Source organism: Lissotriton helveticus, chromosome 11 (assembly GCF_964261635.1).
Source record: "Lissotriton helveticus chromosome 11, aLisHel1.1, whole genome shotgun sequence".
Taxonomy (NCBI): Eukaryota; Metazoa; Chordata; class Amphibia; order Caudata; family Salamandridae; genus Lissotriton; species Lissotriton helveticus.
In genome coordinates, this window is record NC_136072.1 from 1,002,326,295 (window position 1) to 1,002,348,466 (window position 22,172).

The 22,172-nt window shown below is 43.4% G+C and overlaps 1 protein-coding gene across 1 annotated transcript in view; it reads right to left on the minus strand.

Annotated features, from left to right (window-relative positions):
- Window positions 1–22,172, minus strand: part of MYO1H (myosin IH) — a 749,175-nt gene that overhangs the window by 493,254 nt on the left and 233,749 nt on the right. The window contains exon 14 of the mRNA XM_078666099.1: window positions 8,805–8,899. Within this exon, the coding sequence (XP_078522225.1) occupies window positions 8,805–8,899 (95 nt within the window). The remainder of the gene's footprint in view (window positions 1–8,804; window positions 8,900–22,172) is intronic.

Consider the following 22,172-nt stretch of genomic DNA (forward strand, 5'->3'; position numbering starts at 1 on the left):
TGGTGTTCGCTCTGGATGTCTCGTCGTCGTCTCCTGCCACCACCATTCCCCTTCTTTGTTTGGTAATTTCATTTTCGTAAGTATGTCTCTCAGTCGTTCGTTCCGGACATGTACTGTCTCTTTATTCTTTATTGTCGCTGTCCTATTCCCTACTTCTCAGCTCTTCGACTCCTCTCAACTTTGCCCTTTTTCTGCTTTCTCTTCTTTCCTTCTCTTTCTCTTCCTTTTTGCAATCTGCATTCTTATTATCCTTGACTCTTTTTTCTTCTCATTTTTCTTTTCTATGTTTCTCATTTCTTCTCAATTGTATTTTTTTTGCATTATTAAGCATGTTGCTTATAGCTGTTTTCTAAATTGTTTCATTCCGTGTAACGACATGGAACGTTAAAGGTTTAAATAACCCCATCAAAAGACAGAGGGTTCTCTCGCATTTAGCAAGACTTAAAACTGATGTTGCCCTCCTTCAAGAAACTCATTTAACTGAACCGGAAGCTTTGAAACTTCAGCGTTGTTGGGTGGGTCATGTTTTTTGTTCCCCTACGACTTCTAGGAAGAATGGAGTTGCACTCTTGTTACATAAAAAGTTAAATGTTTCCTCGATTACTCATGAATGTGATGTTGATGGTCATTGGCTTATTGTTAATTTACTTATCGATAACATCCCTCTCACTCTTTTTAATGTTTACGCCCCTACTGCAATTGATAAGTCTTTCTGGCCTGCTATTTCTACCAAATTATCTTCCCTTACTGGTGAGTACATACTTCTTGCTGGCGATTGCAACCAAATTGTTGATCCCTTTCTAGATCGACACTCAAAAGTAAAATTTATCCCCTCTAGAATGCACACGCAATTTCTCCGCTCATTTAACAATAATGCCCTTGTAGATATTTGGAGACTTTGCAACCCCGACCTTCGTGAATACAGCTTCTTTTCCCCGCCTCACCAATCCCAATCCCGTATTGATCATATATTTCTCAGTAAACCCTTATCTCAACACGCTATCCGCTCAGAGATTGGCTCCATTTTACTCTCCGACCATGCCCCTGTTTTTGTAGACATAGACTTACTTCCATTTTCTCCTTCCTCTGGCAGATGGCGTTTTAATAATGCTTTACTTACAGACTCCACTTTTAACGCTGAATTTAATACTTTTGCTAAGGAATTCTTTCTTTTAAATCAAACCCCTGATTCTTCTTTTGTTATGGTTTGGGACTAATTTAAAGCAGCTGCTAGAGGTTTTATTATTAATTTCGTGTCCCGACGGAAAAAGTTAAATGTGGCCAAATCAGAGAAAATTTTAGCCAATATTAAGACCTTAGAGCAAGCCTATTTTACTTCTAAATCTGACTCTTCCCTTAAGGCTCTTATTGATGCCAAAATATCATTTAACAAATTTACAACAGAAGCCGCTTCCAATATTCTTCTCAAATGTAATTCTCGGTTTTACGGTGGTAAGAATAAAATGGGGAAGCTCCTGGCTAATTATTTAAAGATTCGTAAGGAACGCACAAAAATTCAGTCTATTAAAACATCTTCTGTTGAAACTACATTTAAGGATAAAGAAATTCTGGCAGAATTCGCTAAAATCTATGATACGCTTTACACTCCTGAACAATCTCCTACTCCTGATGACCTTCTTGCTTATTTTCAATCCCTACCTTTTCCCTCAACCTCACATGTGGATTTTCAAACTTTAGAACGTGATATTTCTCTTTCCGAAATTTCCCATGCGGTTTCTAAACTTCATCATGGTAAATCCCCAGGACCCGATGGTTTTACAATTGAGTTTTACGGTCACTTCGCTTCTCTTCTCCGCCCCAAGCTCCTACTTTTATTTCAATCTTTTTCCGACTCTGGCTCTTCTAGCGGCACATTCCAACAAGCCTTGATTTGCTTAATTCCAAAAGAGGATAAAGATCATTCCCTATGCAAAAATTATAGACCAATATCTTTAGTTAATACTGATTATAAAATTCTAGCAAAAATATTAGCCTTGCGTATGGATTCTCTTCTACCGGACATCATTGGACCTGAACAATCCGGCTTTGTAAAGGGACGTCTTTCTTCAGATAATTCTCGAGTTTTTCTTAACATCCTTGGTAAATCTTCTTCGCTCACTCTTCCTTTTGCTGCTATCTCCCTTGATGCGGAGAAGGCTTTCGACCGCATTGGATGGGATTTTATGTTTCAGGCTTTACGTTGGATTGGCATTCCTCCTAAATTCATCTCTGTTATCTCCTTGCTTTATTCTAATCCTCAAGCTTCTATTTTTGTTAATGGCATGTCTTCGGATTATTTCTCCCTTCATAGAGGAGTTCGACAAGGCTGCCCATTATCTCCTTTACTTTTTATTTTGGCTTTGGAACCCTTCCTTACAAAAATTCGTTTAGATGACACTATTTCTGGTTTTCCTTTTGGTTCCCAGCAAGTCAAGCTCTCGGTCTATGCCGATGATATTCTTTTTTACTGCTACGACCCTGTCACTTCCATCCCATCTTTTCTTAAACAAGTCTCCTCATTTTCTGCGGTCTCCGGATACCTTTTGAATGCTGACAAGTGTGAGATTCTACCTTTAAATCCTCTTTGTCAGAAGCACTTTTTCTCTTCTACAGGTTTTTCATGGCAATCTTCAAAAATTAAATATTTAGGGGTTTGGTTTGCTCCCTTATTATCTGATACTCTCAAGCTCAACTTTGATTATGTATATAAGAAAATGGATGCAGCTATCACTCGTTGGCATCCACTCTTTTTGTCCTGGTGGGGTTGTCTTAATTCTATAAAAATGATGTTATCTCCCCTACTTCTTTATACTATTTCCATGCTTCCTTTACACATTCCCCTCTATTTCTTTAAGAAAATTGATTCCCTACTACTGAAATTCCTTTGGAATGGTAAAAAGTCCCGAATAGCTCTTGCTGCATTACGTAAAGACAAACTTCACTCTGGAGTCCGCTTTCCCGATTTCACACTTTATCATCGCGCATTTTCTCTAAAGCAAACAACTCGCTGGTTATCATCTGACCTACCTCACTATCCCCCTGTTTGGTTAAGTATGGAATCCTCCTTTATTTCTCCCTTTACCTTTCAAGAATTCCTATCTTTTTCATCCTCTTTAACTCGTCTTCGTTCTCCTATTCTTTCATATTCTCGCACTCTCCTTATGTCTCGTCTTCTTATTCATCTCTTCTTTCTCTTCACGAACAACCGATTTGGAATAATGCTCTCCTTAAAATAAAAAAACGTACCATTTATTGGAAAACTTGGCACTCTCGAGGCCTTTCCTGGATATCTCAATTAGTTTCTCAAGGTAAACCTATTTCATTTCAACACCTTCAATCTCTTTTCTCTTTACCCGTTTCTGCCCGAGTTCAATATGACGCCCTTTGTCCAGCCTTACCTTCTTATCTTCAAGCCCTTCCTTCCTCTAACGAAATTCCGGCAACTTGCAAGCCTACTTCCCTCTTACTGGACACGTCACCCTCTGCCTCCGCCTTATACAATTCTTTTCGTCTTTCCAACAATAGATTTAAATCTCATACTGAACTTGCTTGGGAACTGGACTTTTCTCAGACATGGCCGGTTCCTCTTTGGGACAAAATTTGGACTAAAATCCATAAGACCTCTAGAGCTGCTAACACTACCCAAACTTTATTTTTTATTTACCATAGAATTTTATTTACCCCACTCGCCTTATCCCGTTTTGCTTCAGATACTCCCTCTTCCTGCTGGTCCTGTCCATTCCCTTCTGCTGATCTCAAACACATTTTGTTCGAATGTCCCCCTATTTCTAAGTTCTGGCAGTTGATCTGGAAACAGATTCAAAAGATTTTCCATTTCCAGATCCCCTTTTCGCCTCTACTAGTTTTTCTAGGTTCCCTCTCGTCAGAACTTCCCCACCCTTCCAGCCATTACTCTTTACTTGACCTCTTCCTTGCTGTAGCTTTTCACATCATTACCTCTAATTGGAAACAAGCTGCGAATGTTACCTATCAATCCTGGTGGAATGCAATTTGTTTTAATCACCGTTTGGACACCAATTACGTATCCCCCATCTCCTTAGCCATTAAACGGGACCTACTTTGGCTCCCTTTGGTAACATATCTTTCTTCCTCTGCTCCAGTTCCTCCCTCTCCTGCTCCAGACATAGTTGAAGTCCGTAAACCACCATAACTTTCTTATTACTTGTGTACTCATACTCATAATTGATTATTATTGTTTTTGTATTCATATACATTGTATTTTCGCTTACATTATTCCTGTTTCTATGATATGTTCATGCTTTTTCATGCTTGTAATGCTTATTTCATGATGTTTTTATTTTTAATGATTATTTCTGCCATTTGCTTATTGTAACTCTTCTCTTTCCCCCTTTCCCTTCATTTTCCCCCTATATATTCCTCAATAAATCAAACTTAAAAAAAAATAAAAAATAAAATAAATAAAAATAAAAGCCACTCTTCAGCCACGTCTGCTTTCCCCACTGCTGAATGTCCCACATTCAAACTTTCACCACTTGGCAACCATGGTAAAAGGATGCTGATCAGTGCACTGGCAGCCTTGCGTCATAGTGCCATGTTCATGGAGCAGGGAAGGGTCCCTTTTAAGGTGCACATTACAATTAAAATTTCTCAGTTCATAAAACTGGTGAAGTTTAAAAAGTAAGCTGCGGGTTCCAGTACTTTGTAACTTCACACAAACCTAGGGCAGTACCATGAAAGGCCTTGTTGAAAGAACGAAGATTTATACATTTAACACTTTATTTGACTAGAAGCCATTTGAGGCAATTCAAGGCCAGTTTAATGTGTTTAAATCTTCTCCGGATTCTTCATACCTTCCAGTCGCGGCTGGTGCAGGTAAGCATTGTGGGACTGCTGGGCAGTGCGGGGGTAGGGCGGGGCTAGGGAGGGAGAAGTCAACAGATGACGAAATAGGGAAAACAAATAAATAAATAAAACCGTCATTGGCGGACTCCACCCCCTCACCCTGCCCCTGCTCCACCATGCTTACCGGCACCGACTGATAACATCTATTGCAGTAATCAACTTGTGAAAGGGCCACATCAAGAGTCAGCGTAGTTAACTCGCACGTTTGCAGAAGGTAAAAGATCTTACTTAGGGGACAGAGGTGGAGAAACTTGTTCTTAATCATATTGCTCACTTAATTTGGTACATTATATTTTTTAGTTAAAGATTGCCCTGTGATAGGTGTGTATTGTAAATATATGTTACATTTGTTGCATTTCTGCCAATGTTTCAGAAAGACTTTGCTTGTTTTTCTCTTTCATGATGTTAAGAACATTTTTTAACAAGAGCAAAGTCGGGCACTTGGGAAAGATTCCTCCTAGACAGTAGCTAAGCTGTCTTTTAATGTCTTGTGCAGCACAGCTGCAGCAAAAGAATAGTAAAGCTATTTTAAGCATATATTAAGACATTTGAATTGAGTTCATGATTACAACAAGGTCTATCTAACATAATATGTTGGGAGAGAACCTAAACTGAGATACAGAGGTTGAATTTAAAGTCCAATCACTAAATGATAAAAGGAAAACTCCCCAAATATAAGTGGATGGATACTGTTTTAAATGCTGTTCATGTAGCTTTTGTAAAATTATAACTTCGGTAATGTAACGAGGATTCAGACCTGTGATTTCAATCTGTAAAAGATCCAATATTGGAGAATTTAGCTCAAGTAGTGTAGTAAATGATAAATTCAACGTGTTTCAGCAACTCAATGGAATGTTGCTGGAGAAACAATTAATAGCAAGGCTTGAATAGTTAGATGCCATGTACGATGAGACAGCCAAGAAGGACATTTTTTGACTTCAAAGTGTAACAGCTGGTCTTTGCTGACTTTCAGTGTAAGTGCTTCAAAGTGGTTTGTCTTTAATTTTAAATGCAGGGAAGGGGGCTATCTAGTCCACACAGTCTACAAAACTGAATTAACGGACTCTTCACATAACTTATGCTTCCCTGGTAGTAGTGCTTAGAACTAACTACATAAGACAGAGACTGACCTTTCTTGTTTTGTGTCCACAGGTTATGAAACAACCAACCTACAAAGATGAGGGTATGCCTCTATCAGTCTATTTTCATAAAGAAGATAAATCGTCACCTTTTCAGTTGTGGAAAAGGGGCTTAAAAGCTACTGAGTTTTGGAAAATGGAAAGGACATACCAAGAATGGGGCATAACTATCCCTATCCTGCTCTATGCTGACGATGCTTCCTTTGTCATCATACAGCAAATGGCTAACAGCTTCTTCTCAAATTATTGTTATATTTTATGAATGACCTGGATGTACAAGTTAATTCCATAAAATCATATATAATGACCCTTGGCAGCCCTAGTATGAAATCTAAATAGTTTGCTATGTGGGATTCTCTTTTATCAAAGGTAAAATCATTTAACTATTTAGATATTCTTTAAAGCACATCTGTCAAAGGTATTTTTGTGTTTGATAGAGGAGTCAGCACTAATGCAAACGTGTTGAATTATTTAGACGCAAATTTCTGAAAGGATAGAGAGGTGTGGTACCTCGTGTGCTAGAAGGACTACCTTTAAGTGTATCACCCAGATAGTATGGGTGAACACTAGTGTTTCTAATTTCTTGTTACGGTATTGGAGAAACTGTGTTGTGTGTATATATATATACATAGTTGTATGTTTTATGTTGGTCATTGTATATATTGTTGTATGTCTTTTGATCAATTTATTGTTGAAGTGATTTGTGGGTCAGAGACTGGTCCAATGGCATGTGTGTGAAACTACATAATTTGTAATTTTTGGTGTAAAACTAAATAGTAACGTTAGGGTAATTAATTGTGCCCTAACCGAGAATACATTTGAGATTCATCCCTCCATACTTCCTTGTTCTTCATCTATTCGATTTCTAGAAAACAGTATTTTAACAGAAAAGGAGTCCGTATTTATATTTGCTGGCAGGCTAAAACATATACCCGTTCCTGAGATGCTGACCTTACATAAAAGTAAATGCACTTAAGTGAGGGTCTATGGCACTGGCTTACAGGGCCACTCTGATGTGGACTTATTTGGCCTTGCTCTCCTGTTGATATGGATTACATGTTGGGGGACTCCAGAGGCAGGAAGGACTTGCTAGAATTTGTATTTCCGATTGTCTGTCACTAGATGGGGTGGATCATATTCCGTGCCTTTCCTCTTTGAGAACATTGGCTGCCAGAACTATTCAAAAACCCGGTAATAATTAGCTCGTAACAACTGATAAAAAGTGTTTTTGGGATTATTTTAGGAATAGTCGTATTGAGAAAGCCCATACTAAAGAAACAATAATAAATCATTCATCGGTGTCAACCACAAAGAGTCTAGAACCCTATGGGGTATTGATTATATAGACCCTAGCCAGCGCTACTACCTCACTCTTCTGGTTATGTATGTTACATTTTAAATTTGCCTTCCCAGTTTCCGGGGTTTGGCAGCATGATCTTTCCCCCTGCTGCTGTAATAATGTGTCTACGCAAAGCATGAGCCATCGAATTCTCTTCTGTCCATTGTACTCAGTACCAAGGCATTCTCTTGTTGGCACCTATTTTACAAAAGGCAAAGTTACAGCACCATAAGGAAGCACTTGTGTTTTGCAGTGTTTAGACTCACTACATATTTGTCATGCTTTACTAAATTTTATAAGAGTGGCAATTAACATCAGGAAACGTTATGCTTGTTAATCATCCTTGAATATGTATCTGTGTCTTTATTGTGACTATGTTGCCTTGCTTTAATGGCCAAACAATGATCCTCCTGGAAAATCTGTGTATTTACTGTGACGATGTTGTTTAGCTTTTATGGCCTAGGTTGAATAAATATATTTTGATGATGATGATGACTAAGGGCCTGATTACGATTGCGGTTTTCCCCGCATCCTCCGGGCCGGCGGAAGCCACCGCCGGCCCGGAGGATGCGGGAAAACCGCTGCGGACTGAAAAAGACCCCCCGCCAGATTAGGATGGCTGGGGGATCGTTTTTCAGTCCGCAGCTTTTCCGCCGCGGACGCCTTCCGTCCGCGGCGGAAAAGCTTCAACATGGCTGGCGGTGTCTATCAGACACCGCCAGCCATATTAGGATATTAGCAGAAAGATGCCTTTACACGGCAGCATTTCCGCCGTGTAAAGGCATACAGATTTGTGTTTGGGGGCCCGTTGCGGGCCCCCAGGGGTGAAGGGGGGGTGGGGGTGCACATGGGGGGTACCTATGGTACCCCCCTGCATTTGCCTGCACAAAGCGGCAGGCACCGCGAGGTGCCTGCCGCTTTGTTACTTGCAAATGCACAACATACATTTTTATCATTGCGGCGGGGGCTGCTTCAAGCAGCACCCGCCGCAATGATAAATATACAGGATGTGACCGCCAGGGTGGCGGTCACATCCTAATTAGCACGGAGGGACCGCCGCTGCCTCTACGGACGGTCCCTCCTTCTCTATGGTGGCGGACGGACTCAGGTCCGTCCGCCATCATAATCGGCCTCTAAGTTTGTAAAGGTGTAATTCAAATGAGCATTTCTTTTTTCCAAAGTATAAATCTTATATACTTCTTTTACATACTTCTTCATTAGTACTTACTATACGTGAATTGTTCTGATTCTAAATTGTTCTGTTCTTGTTTGTCTGCTCTGAATATAGCCTGTTAAGACAATGTATCTTGCTAAATACTGTCTAACTTAACTATGAAAACTGAATTACTCAAGAAATGCAAAATTCAGGTCACTTTAAGGAAGAACTTTGTCAGAATGACTTTTCTCTTCTGAACTCACTTCACATATATTACTCCACTCACCTACTGCACAGTAGGTTACTTCTCCTGCATAGTGGATAAGTCGAAAATCAACCCAATCAATTGTTTTTCGAGCTGTTGGATCTGCAAGTTTCCGGCTAGACAAAAGTAAAAAAGAGAAAGTATGTGCATCTTGGAGAAAATGATTTAAGACTGGAAAGTCATCATTTTACTTTTAACATTGAGATATTACTTAGAAAGAAAAACATTTACCAGTATCTGAAAATAACATCTATGTTAACTAAAACAAAACTATCCTCGTCCTTCACTGTATCCCGTCCCTGGAGCTGAGACAATCAACTAATTTCCCCCACTCCTGTCTTCCCTCTTTGTGCAGTTACCTAGTCTGTATCACTTTCTTATTAAACACAGCTGTTTTCAGTGACTGTTTCTATTTCATTATGAGTTCCTTCCTATATTGTCATGAGAGAGTGCGGTGGGTATCCCTCCAGTGTAAAATCCATCAATTGGATTGTCATCTCAGTCCTAAAATTAAATAGCCAGGCCCCGGCCACCAAGTATACACCAATGTCTAGCTTTCTCCATATTGCATTCAGTAATTGTCTGAGATTTTAGGACATAAGCTTCGGTCTGACTAGGCTTGAATAACATCATAAACAACTCAAGACCTGGCTCTATGACTGATCCGGAGCTGCACCCACCCTCCAGCCACCCCCCCTACTTCCCCCCAGCACCTTGAAACCCTCACGGGTGAGTAGCACGCTTTATAAACCCCTGATTGATTGATTGAATCCAGAGCTGAAGATTCTGCTGCTCTGGGCCTAATCCTGTAATCCCATTTTCATCCTGTCAGTGGTCCTTATATATTAATCACATACTGCATAGAATTCAACAATATGTTAACGTCCTTATTACCCCTTAATTTTGTTTTAGGTATCACTATCCACCAGTACACAGAGGCAAAACTTAATGCATCAATTGTAAATAAAAAAGACGAAGTCGGTTAATCTGTTGCTCTGAGGTGCAAAGAAAAGGGCAGAAGAGAAGGGTTTAGGCTTCGCCCTGAGGCCTGTCTTCTGTTTCACACCAGTAGATTAGGATGGAGGGTCAGCTCCATCTTGGGTGACCCAAACTGACAGAACTTTAGACTGCGGGGAGTGGTTTCTCAAGTCCTGAGGATTTTATATGTCTCCTCTGCTTGGAGTGGTTCCAGGAACCGCAACCAATGGTGTCCACCTTCAATGAAGAATGGATGCTTCGGTACTATTTGGGCCTAGCAATTCACTTTTAGAGAGCAGAAAAAGACTACTCTGAAGGGCACAAACTCTGAGCTCTTAGCTAAAGGTGCCCTCTCTGACTGAAATGTTGCCATTTGGCTAGGTTCGCGTTATGGAAATAGCAATTTTGTCAAAAAGATTGTTCATTTAGACCTTAGGTCCTTAAACTTATACGAACATACAAATATAGCAGTCTTCAATTTAAAAACCATCTCAAGCTATAGACTATATAACACCTGTATAAAACTCCAAATCCGTTAAAAAATCTTCTAAAAGTATATTCTATATAACAATTATTCTAATTCCAAGTATCATTTTATAAAAACTGGAGTACATTTCATCAAATCAATACCAGTGATAAAACATCCACTTTACACATTTTTTTAAACTTTTTTAACTTCAAGCATAAACCTCACTATTGCACATGCTACATCTAGTGAGTGCATTTCAGTTAACAAGTCTATGCCTGTGCACGAATCCTACCCTCCTATTTTAGGAAGATTGGTCGTGGCCACTCGTGGAGAAAGACTCACCGCCTACAGACTCTCTTTCTGTTCCTGCCGCTGATCCCCGCTACAGGTGTAGCACAGCTTTCCAGCTAAAGCCCCGCTGAGCGACCGGGAGTGCGAGGCCGCAGAGGAGGACGAGGCGCCGGCCCCAGGACTGCGAGGACCAGCATTCACCATCTCCAGCTGGTCCTCTTCCTGTGAGAGCCGCGCACCCTTCCAGTGCCCCGCCCCCAGCGAAGCGCTACAACTTCTCGCGGCACCCGCTGCGCGGGTGCCACTCGTGGAGAAAGACTCACCGCCTACAGACTCTCTTTCTGTTCCTGCCGCTGATCCCCGCTACAGGTGTAGCACAGCTTTCCAGCTAAAGCCCCGCTGAGCGACCGGGAGCGCGAGGCCGCAGAGGAGGACGAGGCGCCGGCCCCAGGACTGCGAGGACCAGCATTCACCATCTCCAGCTGGTCCTCTTCCTGTGAGAGCCGCGCCCCCTTCCAGTGCCCCGCCCCCAGCGAAGCGCTACAACTTCTCGCGGCACCCGCTGCGCGGGTGCCACTCGTGGAGAAAGACTCACCGCCTACAGACTCTCTTTCTGTTCCTGCCGCTGATCCCCACTACAGGTGTAGCACAGCTTTCCAGCTAAAGCCCCGCTGAGCGACCGGGAGTGCGAGGCCGCAGAGGAGGACGAGGCGCCGGCCCCAGGACTGCGAGGACCAGCATTCACCATCTCCAGCTGGTCCTCTTCCTGTGAGAGCCGCGCCCCCTTCCAGTGCCCCGCCCCCAGCGAAGCGCTACAACTTCTCGCGGCACCCGCTGCGCGGGTGCCACTCGTGGAGAAAGACTCACCGCCTACAGACTCTCTCTGTTCCTGCCGCTGATCCCCGCTACAGGTGTAGCACAGCTTTCCAGCTAAAGTCCCGCTGAGCGACCGGGAGCGCGAGGCCGCAGAGGAGGACGAGGCGCCGGCCCCAGGACTGCGAGGACCAGCATTCACCATCTCCAGCTGGTCCTCTTCCTGTGAGAGCCGCGCCCTCTTCCAGTGCCCCGCCCCCAGCGAAGCGCTACAACTTCTCGCGGCACCCGCTGCGCGGGTGCCACTCGTGGAGAAAGACTCACCGCCTACAGACTCTCTTTCTGTTCCTGCCGCTGATCCCCGCTACAGGTGTAGCACAGCTTTCCAGCTAAAGCCCCGCTGAGCGACCGGGAGCGCGAGGCCGCAGAGGAGGACGAGGCGCCGGCCCCAGGACTGCGAGGACCAGCATTCACCATCTCCAGCTGGTCCTCTTCCTGTGAGAGCCGCGCCCCCTTCCAGTGCCCCGCCCCCAGCGAAGCGCTACAACTTCTCGCGGCACCCGCTGCGCGGGACGCAGCCCGGGCCAAGGGCGGGCCCGTTGTTGCCCGTTAGTGCCCGATAGAGACCGGACCGGGCCATCCCTCTTTCAACAACGACCCAGCGATAAATAATTATGCCGCCCAAAACAAGAAGTGCCTCCAAACCCAAATCCAAACACGCGCAGGAGGTAGCACAAGTAACAGGTCCCATCGACCTATTCATAACGCGGGTCAACGAGACTATAAACCAAAGCATAGCTCTAATGGAGAAGAGAGTATCATTAGATCTCATGAACGCACACGCAAAGCGATCTTCATTAGGCGCCATAGCAAACGCCGCCTCTCCAATTAATCTCAACACCCAAAATAGCTCCCTTCCCGTGACTCTAACAGCTCCAGACCTGAACACAGTACCATCGGTAGTTGACCTGTCGGTCACGCACTCAGAGTCGGATCTCTCCATCACATCGGATGACCTGGAAGCAACCCCTGACCTAGCTGGTTGCCAAACTAAGGGAGTTATCCAACCCACCGATAATTTGCTCCAGCAAGGTGAGAGAGAAGGAGCAATACCGAAAACCCGATTAATAAATAGTGGGGAAACACGCAGTCCAGTGGGTCAGGAACACACAACGACTCATTCAAACTCCTCAACGTCTAATAGCATACTACATATTTCCGAAATAACTCTTCCACATAAGGCAATCTCAAATGATAATACCTCTAATCAATGTAAGACATGCAGAATCACCTCACAAGTCCTCACCACAACCAAAGACCTACCATATCAACATTTAAAGCCAATTCAGCTAAGTATCAGAAACCTTGAAGCCCAACTAACGATAATTTCGGCCACCCTTCTAGATTCTAATACTCGGATAGACATAAAGGGGCAGCGTAATACCTCGCACCTATCTAAAAAGCAAAACAAACCACATACGCAGAAAATACTCAATCATCCAAACCCAATATCAATAGCGCAGAAGAACCCAAAACAAACCACTGTAACACCCAAACCTAATGTGAACACTCCTCACCTTCAGAAGGAGAAACCTCATCCTAAAATAGCACAGCAAACAGTACCCACAGATACAACTGCAGTAGACAACTCACCCCTAATAGCAAATACAGATTACAGCAGAATCGGTCCAGAAAAGTCCGAACTCCACACATCGAATCCCCTGCCACCTCAAAAATCTTTCAAAAATACACCCAAAAACACACCAAAAAAACCTTCTATAATTAGACGCCCTGCCCATATGCCCCCGGAAGCTACTCCCTACACAATAGTTCTAACAGGAGTACCCGAGTTAACAGACGACACACCAGAAACTGCATGGTCATTAAAAAATAAGGCCATGCAGTGGCTTAGTATCAACAGACCCCTCGAATCCCATCTTTCGGGAGGGATCACCGCAGCCCGAAGGGTAGCCTGGATAGGCAAAATGAAAAAAACAATACGCGGTGACTGTATCATCGTAACCTGTAGAGACCCCGCAACTGTAGACCACATTTGCGCGTGGCCTCAACTCGATAAGAAAGGGGGAATAGATGCTTGCCACCTTTCATTCTGTTACCCCCCAGCGAAACATCGCAATCCTCCATCCTGGGTATGGCACCATCATCCCAAAGATCCACGAAATCAGGACCCATGGCACCAAGTACCATGGAACCAGAAGGAATACCCGCATGATTACATAGCTGGGGGTGGACAAAGACAAAGAGAAAGGTATATAGAACGCCAAATCCCCTACTGGCAGGATAGACCCTATCAAGCATATGAAGGATGGCAGGGCTTCCCAACCCAAAATCGCTACGATTGCCTCGAAATGGTCGATTGACCTTTTCTGGACAAGCCCTACAATCACAAAGCTGACACCACACAATATTATGTGTCTGATAATCAATATACAGCACGGCTAGAGTTGGCCCTTACACCTGAGACACCAACATCCCACCTAAACAACTTCAGGATTAGTATTCCCTCAGCAGAAGTAGATACTAGCCAGGGATTAAACATCGAGCTAGACGCAGCAAGCGAAGTCAACACCAACAACTTGTCAATATCCATTAACGTGAAAGATAAAGAGGCCACAAGCGTAGCTATAGCCTATTGGAACATCGCAGGCCTGACCGCAAAAATAACATGCCCTTTATGGTTGAATACCGCAAAGAGTTACCAAATCTTGTGCCTACAAGAGACCTGGCGCACAACCCCTCTCCATCTAGTGGGCTATAAGACCATCTTCACCAAAGCAACGCCTAGTGCTATGGGAAGGCCTAAAGGTGGACTCTCGATCTACCTCTCTAACACCGTTCCATTCACAGTGAAATTATTAAAAGAAACATCCATATTCCAAATCATTCAATTTACCCATCAGATAGCAGTAATGGAAAATACATTCATACTTGTAAACTATTACAACAATGCAGGTACCTTAGAATGCTGTTCCCATCTAGATGAAATGGTGGCATTTTTATCCTCACTACAAAGCACAAACCTCAATGTAACACTCAACTACATATGGGGAGGCGATTTTAATCAAACCCTATGTCCAAATCATAAAAGTGGGATCTGTGGACTACAGAACGAATCAGGAAATCCCATCCCTCATTTTGTACATACCCCGGGCGGAAATAAGCTTAACGAAATCCTCTTCACATTGGATCTAGACTTCGTGAATGAATTAGTTAACCCGGTGCAGGAATTTTTACCCACCTTCCACGGACGAGGCTGCATGACAACCATTGACTTTATCCTAGCCTCAAACACCTGTAAAGGCTTATTGAAAAACTATAAAGTAGGAACCAGTCCAATTAGCGACCACTACCCCCTGAGTGTGAAACTCCTCACGGGAAAAGTGGGTTCATTTCCAACAAAAGTCAGCTCTCTTGACCAACAATCATTGACCTTAAAAAAGAAGAACGGCTACACCATTAAATGGTCAAAGATCGATCCAGAAGAGACAACGCAAAAAATAATAGCAAAAACGCAACCATGGTTAATGAACTGTCTGTCCGCAGAGGCATCCCCCGAACTAATTATTGCCTCCTTCAACAACATTCAAGGAGCAATTAGGGAAGAGCTATTCAAAAACACAGCAAACAAATCAAAACCCTCCACGACGAGATGGTTTGATTCTGATTGCCGAAAGGCCCTCACGTCTCTTAAAGAAGCTCTTCGACAAAAACCCAGAGATGTCCAACTCATTTCATACCGGCGGAAAAAGTATAATAACGCCCGGAAAAAACGTAGGCGACAGATGAAGCAAGACCTATGGCGCCAATTACATGAGAGTGCACTAAAAAAAGACAGTGTCACTTTCTGGCGGACAATAAGATCGCCTTTTCTAGAAAACATCACTGACCCCCAGCACCTAGATGTGGCAATAACAGAGAATGACTGGGTCAATAATTTTACAAAAATCTTTGGCCCAACACCGGACACTCCTCAATTAGAAATCCAGGAGCAAGTAAAGAACAATTTCCATCCCATTAACCTACGTTTCACAGTTACCGAGGTCAGAAAGGCCATTAAAGCCTCAAAAACCGGCAAGGCTCCCGGCCCAGACGGGGTACCAATGGACTTGTTTTTACATAACAGCGACTACTGGTCACTAATAATCACCCGGGTAATGTCTGCAGTCACTGAAATCGGACTTCTTCCATCATGGTCAACATCTACCCTTCTGCCAATATTTAAGAAAGGGGACCGAAATGACCCCGCGTGCTACCGTCCAATCTCCCTTCTGGACTCCACGGGTAAGATCGCAGGTCGACTACTCCTGGACCGTTTACAATCCTGGGCCCAGGAAAACAACACCATCACAGACCTGCAATATGGTTTCCAGAAGGGGCTTGGGACGGTGGAACAGGCCTTAAACCTGATCCTCCTGGCCGGTAAATACACACGCGCGAAAGGAGGTAACATCTACTTGGTCTACGTAGACCTGAGCGCGGCTTTTGACTGTGTTCAGCACGCAAAGTTGTGGCAGACCCTGACTAGCCTCAGAGTGGATCCATTGTTACTAGCCTTCCTTAGGGAATTATATACCAACGCGGAAGGCCGAGTCCGCTATGGAACTGGCGGCGAACTATCACGCCCCTTCAAAATATCACGAGGAGTAAGGCAAGGGTGTGTACTGGCTCCCTTCCTGTTCAATCTATATACCAACGGGATTGAACAGGCTATGTTGGAAGGGAGCCAGGACCTTCCACAGATAGCACGCCGCCCGATACCCATCCTCTTGTATGCCGATGACTCGGTCATCTTGGCTCGGACACCTAACCAACTCCAACGACAGCTGAATAAATACGTGGCATTCATGGACTCCCTGGGTCTAAAAGTAAACATTAAAAAAACTTTCACAATGACCACCGGACCAAAACGGGGAGCCTCAAAACCCATATTCATTAATAATAACAAGCTGGAAACAACATCGATATACCCCTACCTGGGAATACTTGTGGAAGACACAATGACCTGGCACAAGGCAATTGAAGCCAGGAACCTCAACTTTCGCCGAGCAGTATCAGCAGTAAGTGCTTTCTCTAGAAAACTCGGTAAACCAGCCCCAGCGGAATTGCTAACGATTTATTATGCAAAATGCCACAGTGTGGCCACGTATGGAGCAGGCATCTGGGGCCACGGTCGCATTGATCAACTACAGGTAACGGAGAACGCTTTTGTTAATTATATCCTAGCTCTTCCTCAAAGCTCCCCGACTTTATCAACACATCGGGAGCTGGGCATGGAATATATAATAGACACCATACGATGCCAGCCCCTTATACTCTGGCACCGCATATGGTGTAACCCTGAAAGCCACATAACGCGCTCCCTTATCACTGAATGCCTCGGCCTAGCGTACTGGAGAAAAATACCGTGGCTCAATTACGTCCATAAACTCCTTAAAGATCTAGATCGTGAGCAATACTTCCTCGAACCACCATCAATAGAAGACATTTCTAGGAAACAGCTGAAAGAACTTTGCATGGGCCACTTAAGAGAGCTTCGCAACCAAGCTGAGATTATTAAAACAAAAAATGAAAAAATCCGCATATTGCAGCCAGGGAAACTGATACAGCCCTACCTGACGTTTTTTCTTTCGAACTATGAAAAATTCCTATTGACAAGATTACGGTTCGATCTTTTCTTCCGCACAGTTTCATTTCCTGAACTGAATAACTGGTCTCGAAACTTGATATGCTGCCCCTGTGATGGGGTTTCTAAACAATCAACGGTCCACGTCATCTTGTTTTGCAAATACTATAGACTAGCAAGGAAAAAATGGATTCTGCCGCTTTTACGTTTAAGCGGACTCAGATATACATATCCAGCACTCGCTTATCTTCAGACACCGAAAAACCCACATGAAGCGAAACTGATAGCGACCTTTTTAAAATCAGTAACAACAATTCGTCGTAAAACTGTTTTTTAACATTATAACTGTTCCAAGTAAATGATCTTTTTTCTTATTGTATTAATTAACGATTTTTATAAAAATGTACTTTTTATGATTATACAACTTTATAATCGAATAAAAGTTGAAACAACACAACACAGTATTCAATCTTCAAGAACAGTTGGACAATCAAGAAAGATGTGAGAAATATTGCATTTTGGTTACAGGTACACTTCCATTTGTGGTCAGTCATGATCCTTTTAATCCTATCATTCACATAACATGGATTAATCCCAATACTTATTTTCAATAGTTCTTTCCTAAACCAATGATTGGGAAGTAAATCCACATATGGGAACTGTTGACCATTATGCCAGGATTTAATCATGTAACATACAGATCTTCTCCCTTCCAGGTATTGCCTATCATGGTCCTGTGATAGCAATTGTTTCTCTGACCCCCTTTGCCCACTTCATTTCACTCTGTAGGGTCTCACATGTCCACCAATGGAAACCTTTTGCTCCTCTTCACAGCCCAGGCGTTTCCAGAATCGTATTAGTGCCATACTTGCCGTTTTCTCCCATGAAACCATTCCAGTTTCTAATATTATTGCCTGGATCATGGAGGATCTGGGTAAGGACAATAATTATTTTACGCATTTCCCTTCTTCACCATGCCACTTCCTTTTACCATTTAAGAATAGCAATCCAGCACCATATAAGAACTGAGGAGGTACCATAGCTGTGTAAGCTTTCACAACTGGTCTATCTGTCATTTCTCCATAGGTCTATTAAATTTCCTCAGACCACTAACCGAAGATAGGGCCTGAATTCTTAGTGCATCCAGTTGTACGTTTCACTTCATAGATTTCTCAAACCAGATTCCTAGGTATTTTTACTCCTTAACTATCTCCAGTTTTATGGAGCCTAGGAACCAGCTCAAATTCTTCCTCTTTTTGCTGAAGCTCAGAATCTTAGGGCCTCATTTATGAAAAGTGACGCATCGCTGCGTGAAAACAGCGATGCGTCACTTTTCACTGCGCCCTCCTTGCGAGACCAATGATGCATCATATTTACAGTATGACGCATCATGGCGCAAGGAGTTACAGATACGTCAGTATTTCTGACGTATCTGTATGGCGCAAAAGTGACGCATTGCTGGAGTGGGTCACAAAAGTGACGCAACTCCAACAATGTGTCCTTTCACATGGGGCAAGCCCCATGTGAAAGGGCCTGCGTCAGTCTTACGTCTGCCATGAGGCAGGCGTAAGAAATTGACGCATTTGTGTCCTAGAAGTGGCGCAGTGAAATCTTATAGATTTCACTGCGTCACTTCTATGACCCTGTCTTGCGTCAGAACGCCCCCCTGCATACATTATACCTGGCGTAGCTATAATGTAGTGCAGGGGTTTACAAAGTGACGCATCTACCTAGATGCGTCACTTTGTAAATATGGTGCAACAAGGCACATTTTTTACGCTGCTGGTGCGTCACAAAAAGTGACGCACCGGCGGCGTTAAAGTTACGACTACAGTATTCACCAAGCATTTTGAACTTTCTTTGAAAACCTATCTCTGTTTGATCCACAATCACCAAGTCATCTGCATAAAGCATGCATGCAATATGTTTCCCATCTAATTTTGGGCAGGTACCCCGCAGCGTTCTCAGAATGGCTGGAAAATCCATTATAAATAATGAAAAAAGCAACGGAGCCAAGTCACACCCGTTTCTTAACCCATTTCCAATCAATATCTTTGGTGACAGTGTTCCCTCTGTGTCCAGAATAACCTAGGCCCAATTCTGACTATGTAATCCATGTATTATGGACAGGAGGCAGGAGAAATAGCATATTCATGCATACATATAAATAAATGTTCACAGTGGGCAGCTATTTAACAGATAAGGGCCTCTACAGTTTAGAACCCTGTGGTACTTACTGTAGGTGATAAGTTCAGTTCCAACGTCACCAATCCCATTGATGAAACACTGATTATGCAGCCTATATGGTGTCATTACTGGTCTCCCTTGAATAGTATATAATGCTCACGTCACAAGCAACCAGGTGCTATGATTACTATATTATTCTGTATCTGTGTTCCAAGCCAATTACTGGCTCCTGAGCTGGACTTGGTTGCCCAGTCTTACTATCTTCGTAGAGTTAAGTGTACAAAGAAAATCACTTGCCTATTCAATTAGAGTGCAGTAGTGTGAGATCAAAGGACATGAGTGGGAAATTACCAATGCTAATAACCATTATTAAACATAAATATAAACCCCACTGTGGATACTGTCCAGTAACAACCGACTGCCCTGGAACCAAGACAAAAAAAAACTCACACTTCCCGTTGGGGGGACACAATCACAGGGATGGTTGCGCATCCCTCCAAGCCACCTAAATCAGACACAGAAGAAGAATTTCACCACCACATTTGAGGTGGCAGTGCTAAGAAACTGAAGACAGGCTACAGCCTGAGAATGCATACACAAAGGGAGCAGAGATTCACTTCTCTACCTCCATAGCACAGCAAACCCTGTTTTTTGCACCATACAAAGGCCTCACTTTGAGCCCAGGCCTTAGGGGTGCATATCGGCCACATAACAGCCTCACGCAGATGGCTGCATCCCTAGGTTTACATTTTCACTTTTTTCTCTGCATTAAAGGGAAAGTTAAAGGTGGCAGTTGAACTGCTATATGTTGAAACCCATTTTTGATTATTATTAAATTGAGTTTTGGGGTAAAACTAACTTTTGAATTTCTATTTAAAAAAAAAAATGAAGTAAATGCGGTCACTGATGCATACTAATACTTTTTCAGGCATATGATGAGTTGAAATCTGGATTTAAAAAAATGTTTCGGGAAATTTGCCTATGGGCAGATATAGTTAGGGCCTTATTATGAGTACGGCGGTTCGACCACCACCACCACTGTATTTTGAGTGTGGCGATCAGACGACCACAGGACCACTGTGTCTGTCGGAATCCGGATCCCACGGCAGTGGCGCAGCAGTCAGGGGCACTAATATGCTGGCAGTGCCGCTGCAGCATCGCTGAGCATATTCCAAGTTGCCTGTCCACCACCTATTTTATGGCGGCGAGCCTGCCATGAAATGGATGGTGGCAAGAGAACCAAGGGGACTCTAAAAGGGCCCCCTGCCTCTCCTGGGGGTGAACATGTGCCCCCCCTGGAAATGCACCCCTGTTCCTGCATGGTGTGGCATACACAATGTAGTGCATGCCACATTGTGCAAGAACGTGCACTCGGCGCTCTCACGGCAGACGTCTGTAACACTCATAGGCTCTCCTATGAGTGTAACATATCACTGCTGTGAGACCGCCCCAGTACTGCTTGCCCGCCATGGATTACACTTGGATTCTGGCAGGCGGATGCGCTAAAGGCTTGGCAGTCCTCCTGTCGTGTGGGTGTGGCGGGCCGACAGGAGGACTGCCAAACTCGTAGTCACGACTGATAGAACGCCATGTTATTTTTAAAATTGTAGGGGTGCATCATGATTACTGGTAGTCAGCACCCGCATATTTAGAGGACCATGTTATTGTGCGATTTATAATGTAGTATTAGGCCGGGGATCAGTGCAATATGTAGTTGTGTGCTTATATCAATTAAAGATTAATGTAGTGACATGTTCGAGAATGTGTCTTAAATAACGTAGAAATTATTGCTTCATATTTAAATTATTACATTAGATTTGAACGTGCCATATTAGAGTTGCACGTGTAGGTTGCCCATTAAAGAAATGCTTGATGTTAACATGAGAAGGAATAACGTTTAGAAGTGTAATGAAATATTGCTTTAGAATGGTTTAAATGTGTTGCTTATGTTGTTGTATTAGAAATGCATTTAAAAGTGTAAAGGCCTGAGACATGAGATTGCCAGCAGAGGCCTAACAGTAATTTTCTTAGCATAACCAGAGATGCAGTTTTGAATGTTATCCCTTGGGAAAAGGCTCCTTTTCACAGTTGAATTCGAAATGTAACTTAGAGCGTGTGTAAGATTGTTTCTCATGGATTTCTTTTGCAGGTGCAAGGTCACGTAGCTCGTTAGGTAGAATAATCCATTGTTTTAGGAGTTAGATTGTTGGAGTAGGAACGAATGGGAGTCCACTGGAATGTAGAGATGCAACATTTGACGGAGAAGGTGCCTGGGACCCAAGGACACAGCAACGGTTTTTAGAAGAAGACGAATCTGTGCTGGAAAAGTAGGAGGGGCTGCACCTGCCTGAAGGAGGTGTGCCATGGGCGTGCCTACTGTTTTTGGGTTTTGTATTAGGGAAAGCGCCCTGAGGGAGGAGAGTCAGTCGCAAACGGAGTTAGGGCTAGAGTCAGTTGGAGTCAGACTGAGTGCTGTCTAAGGTAGTCCAATTGGAAATGCAGTTAGACAGGGGTCTCAGTGGGAGCTAGGCAGGAGAAATTAAGGAGCATCTTAGAACGAGCTCAGTAGCTTGGGCTACTTACCTGGAAAAAGTGAATGAGCTTCTTAGGGAGCCTTCACAGCTGACACCTTTTTCTCTTGTCTGGGAGGTATGTTATGTAGGGATGTCATCTTAGAGTTAGTGTAGGGACAGACTAATCCTTTCTTTCCCTTTGGAACAGATGCAGTCAAGACTTCCAGTGGGACCTGTTGTTGCTTGCCAAATGCTTTTGGAACTTACATTGGTCTTTATTTTGAGTCGTCTGAGACTTCTGCGTAGGATTCTGTTTGTATTAGTGCCGGTTTATTTCTTAAACCTCTTACTGAGGTGCTTGTATGTTCAGTTATTTTTGGCTTTGTAATAAATCTTTAAACTTCATTTCGTAGTCAGTGGTCCTTTGGATTGAGATGTAAATGGCCCTTGGAAGAATTGCCATAAGCATGAACGTAGAGAACTTCCCTTTACAC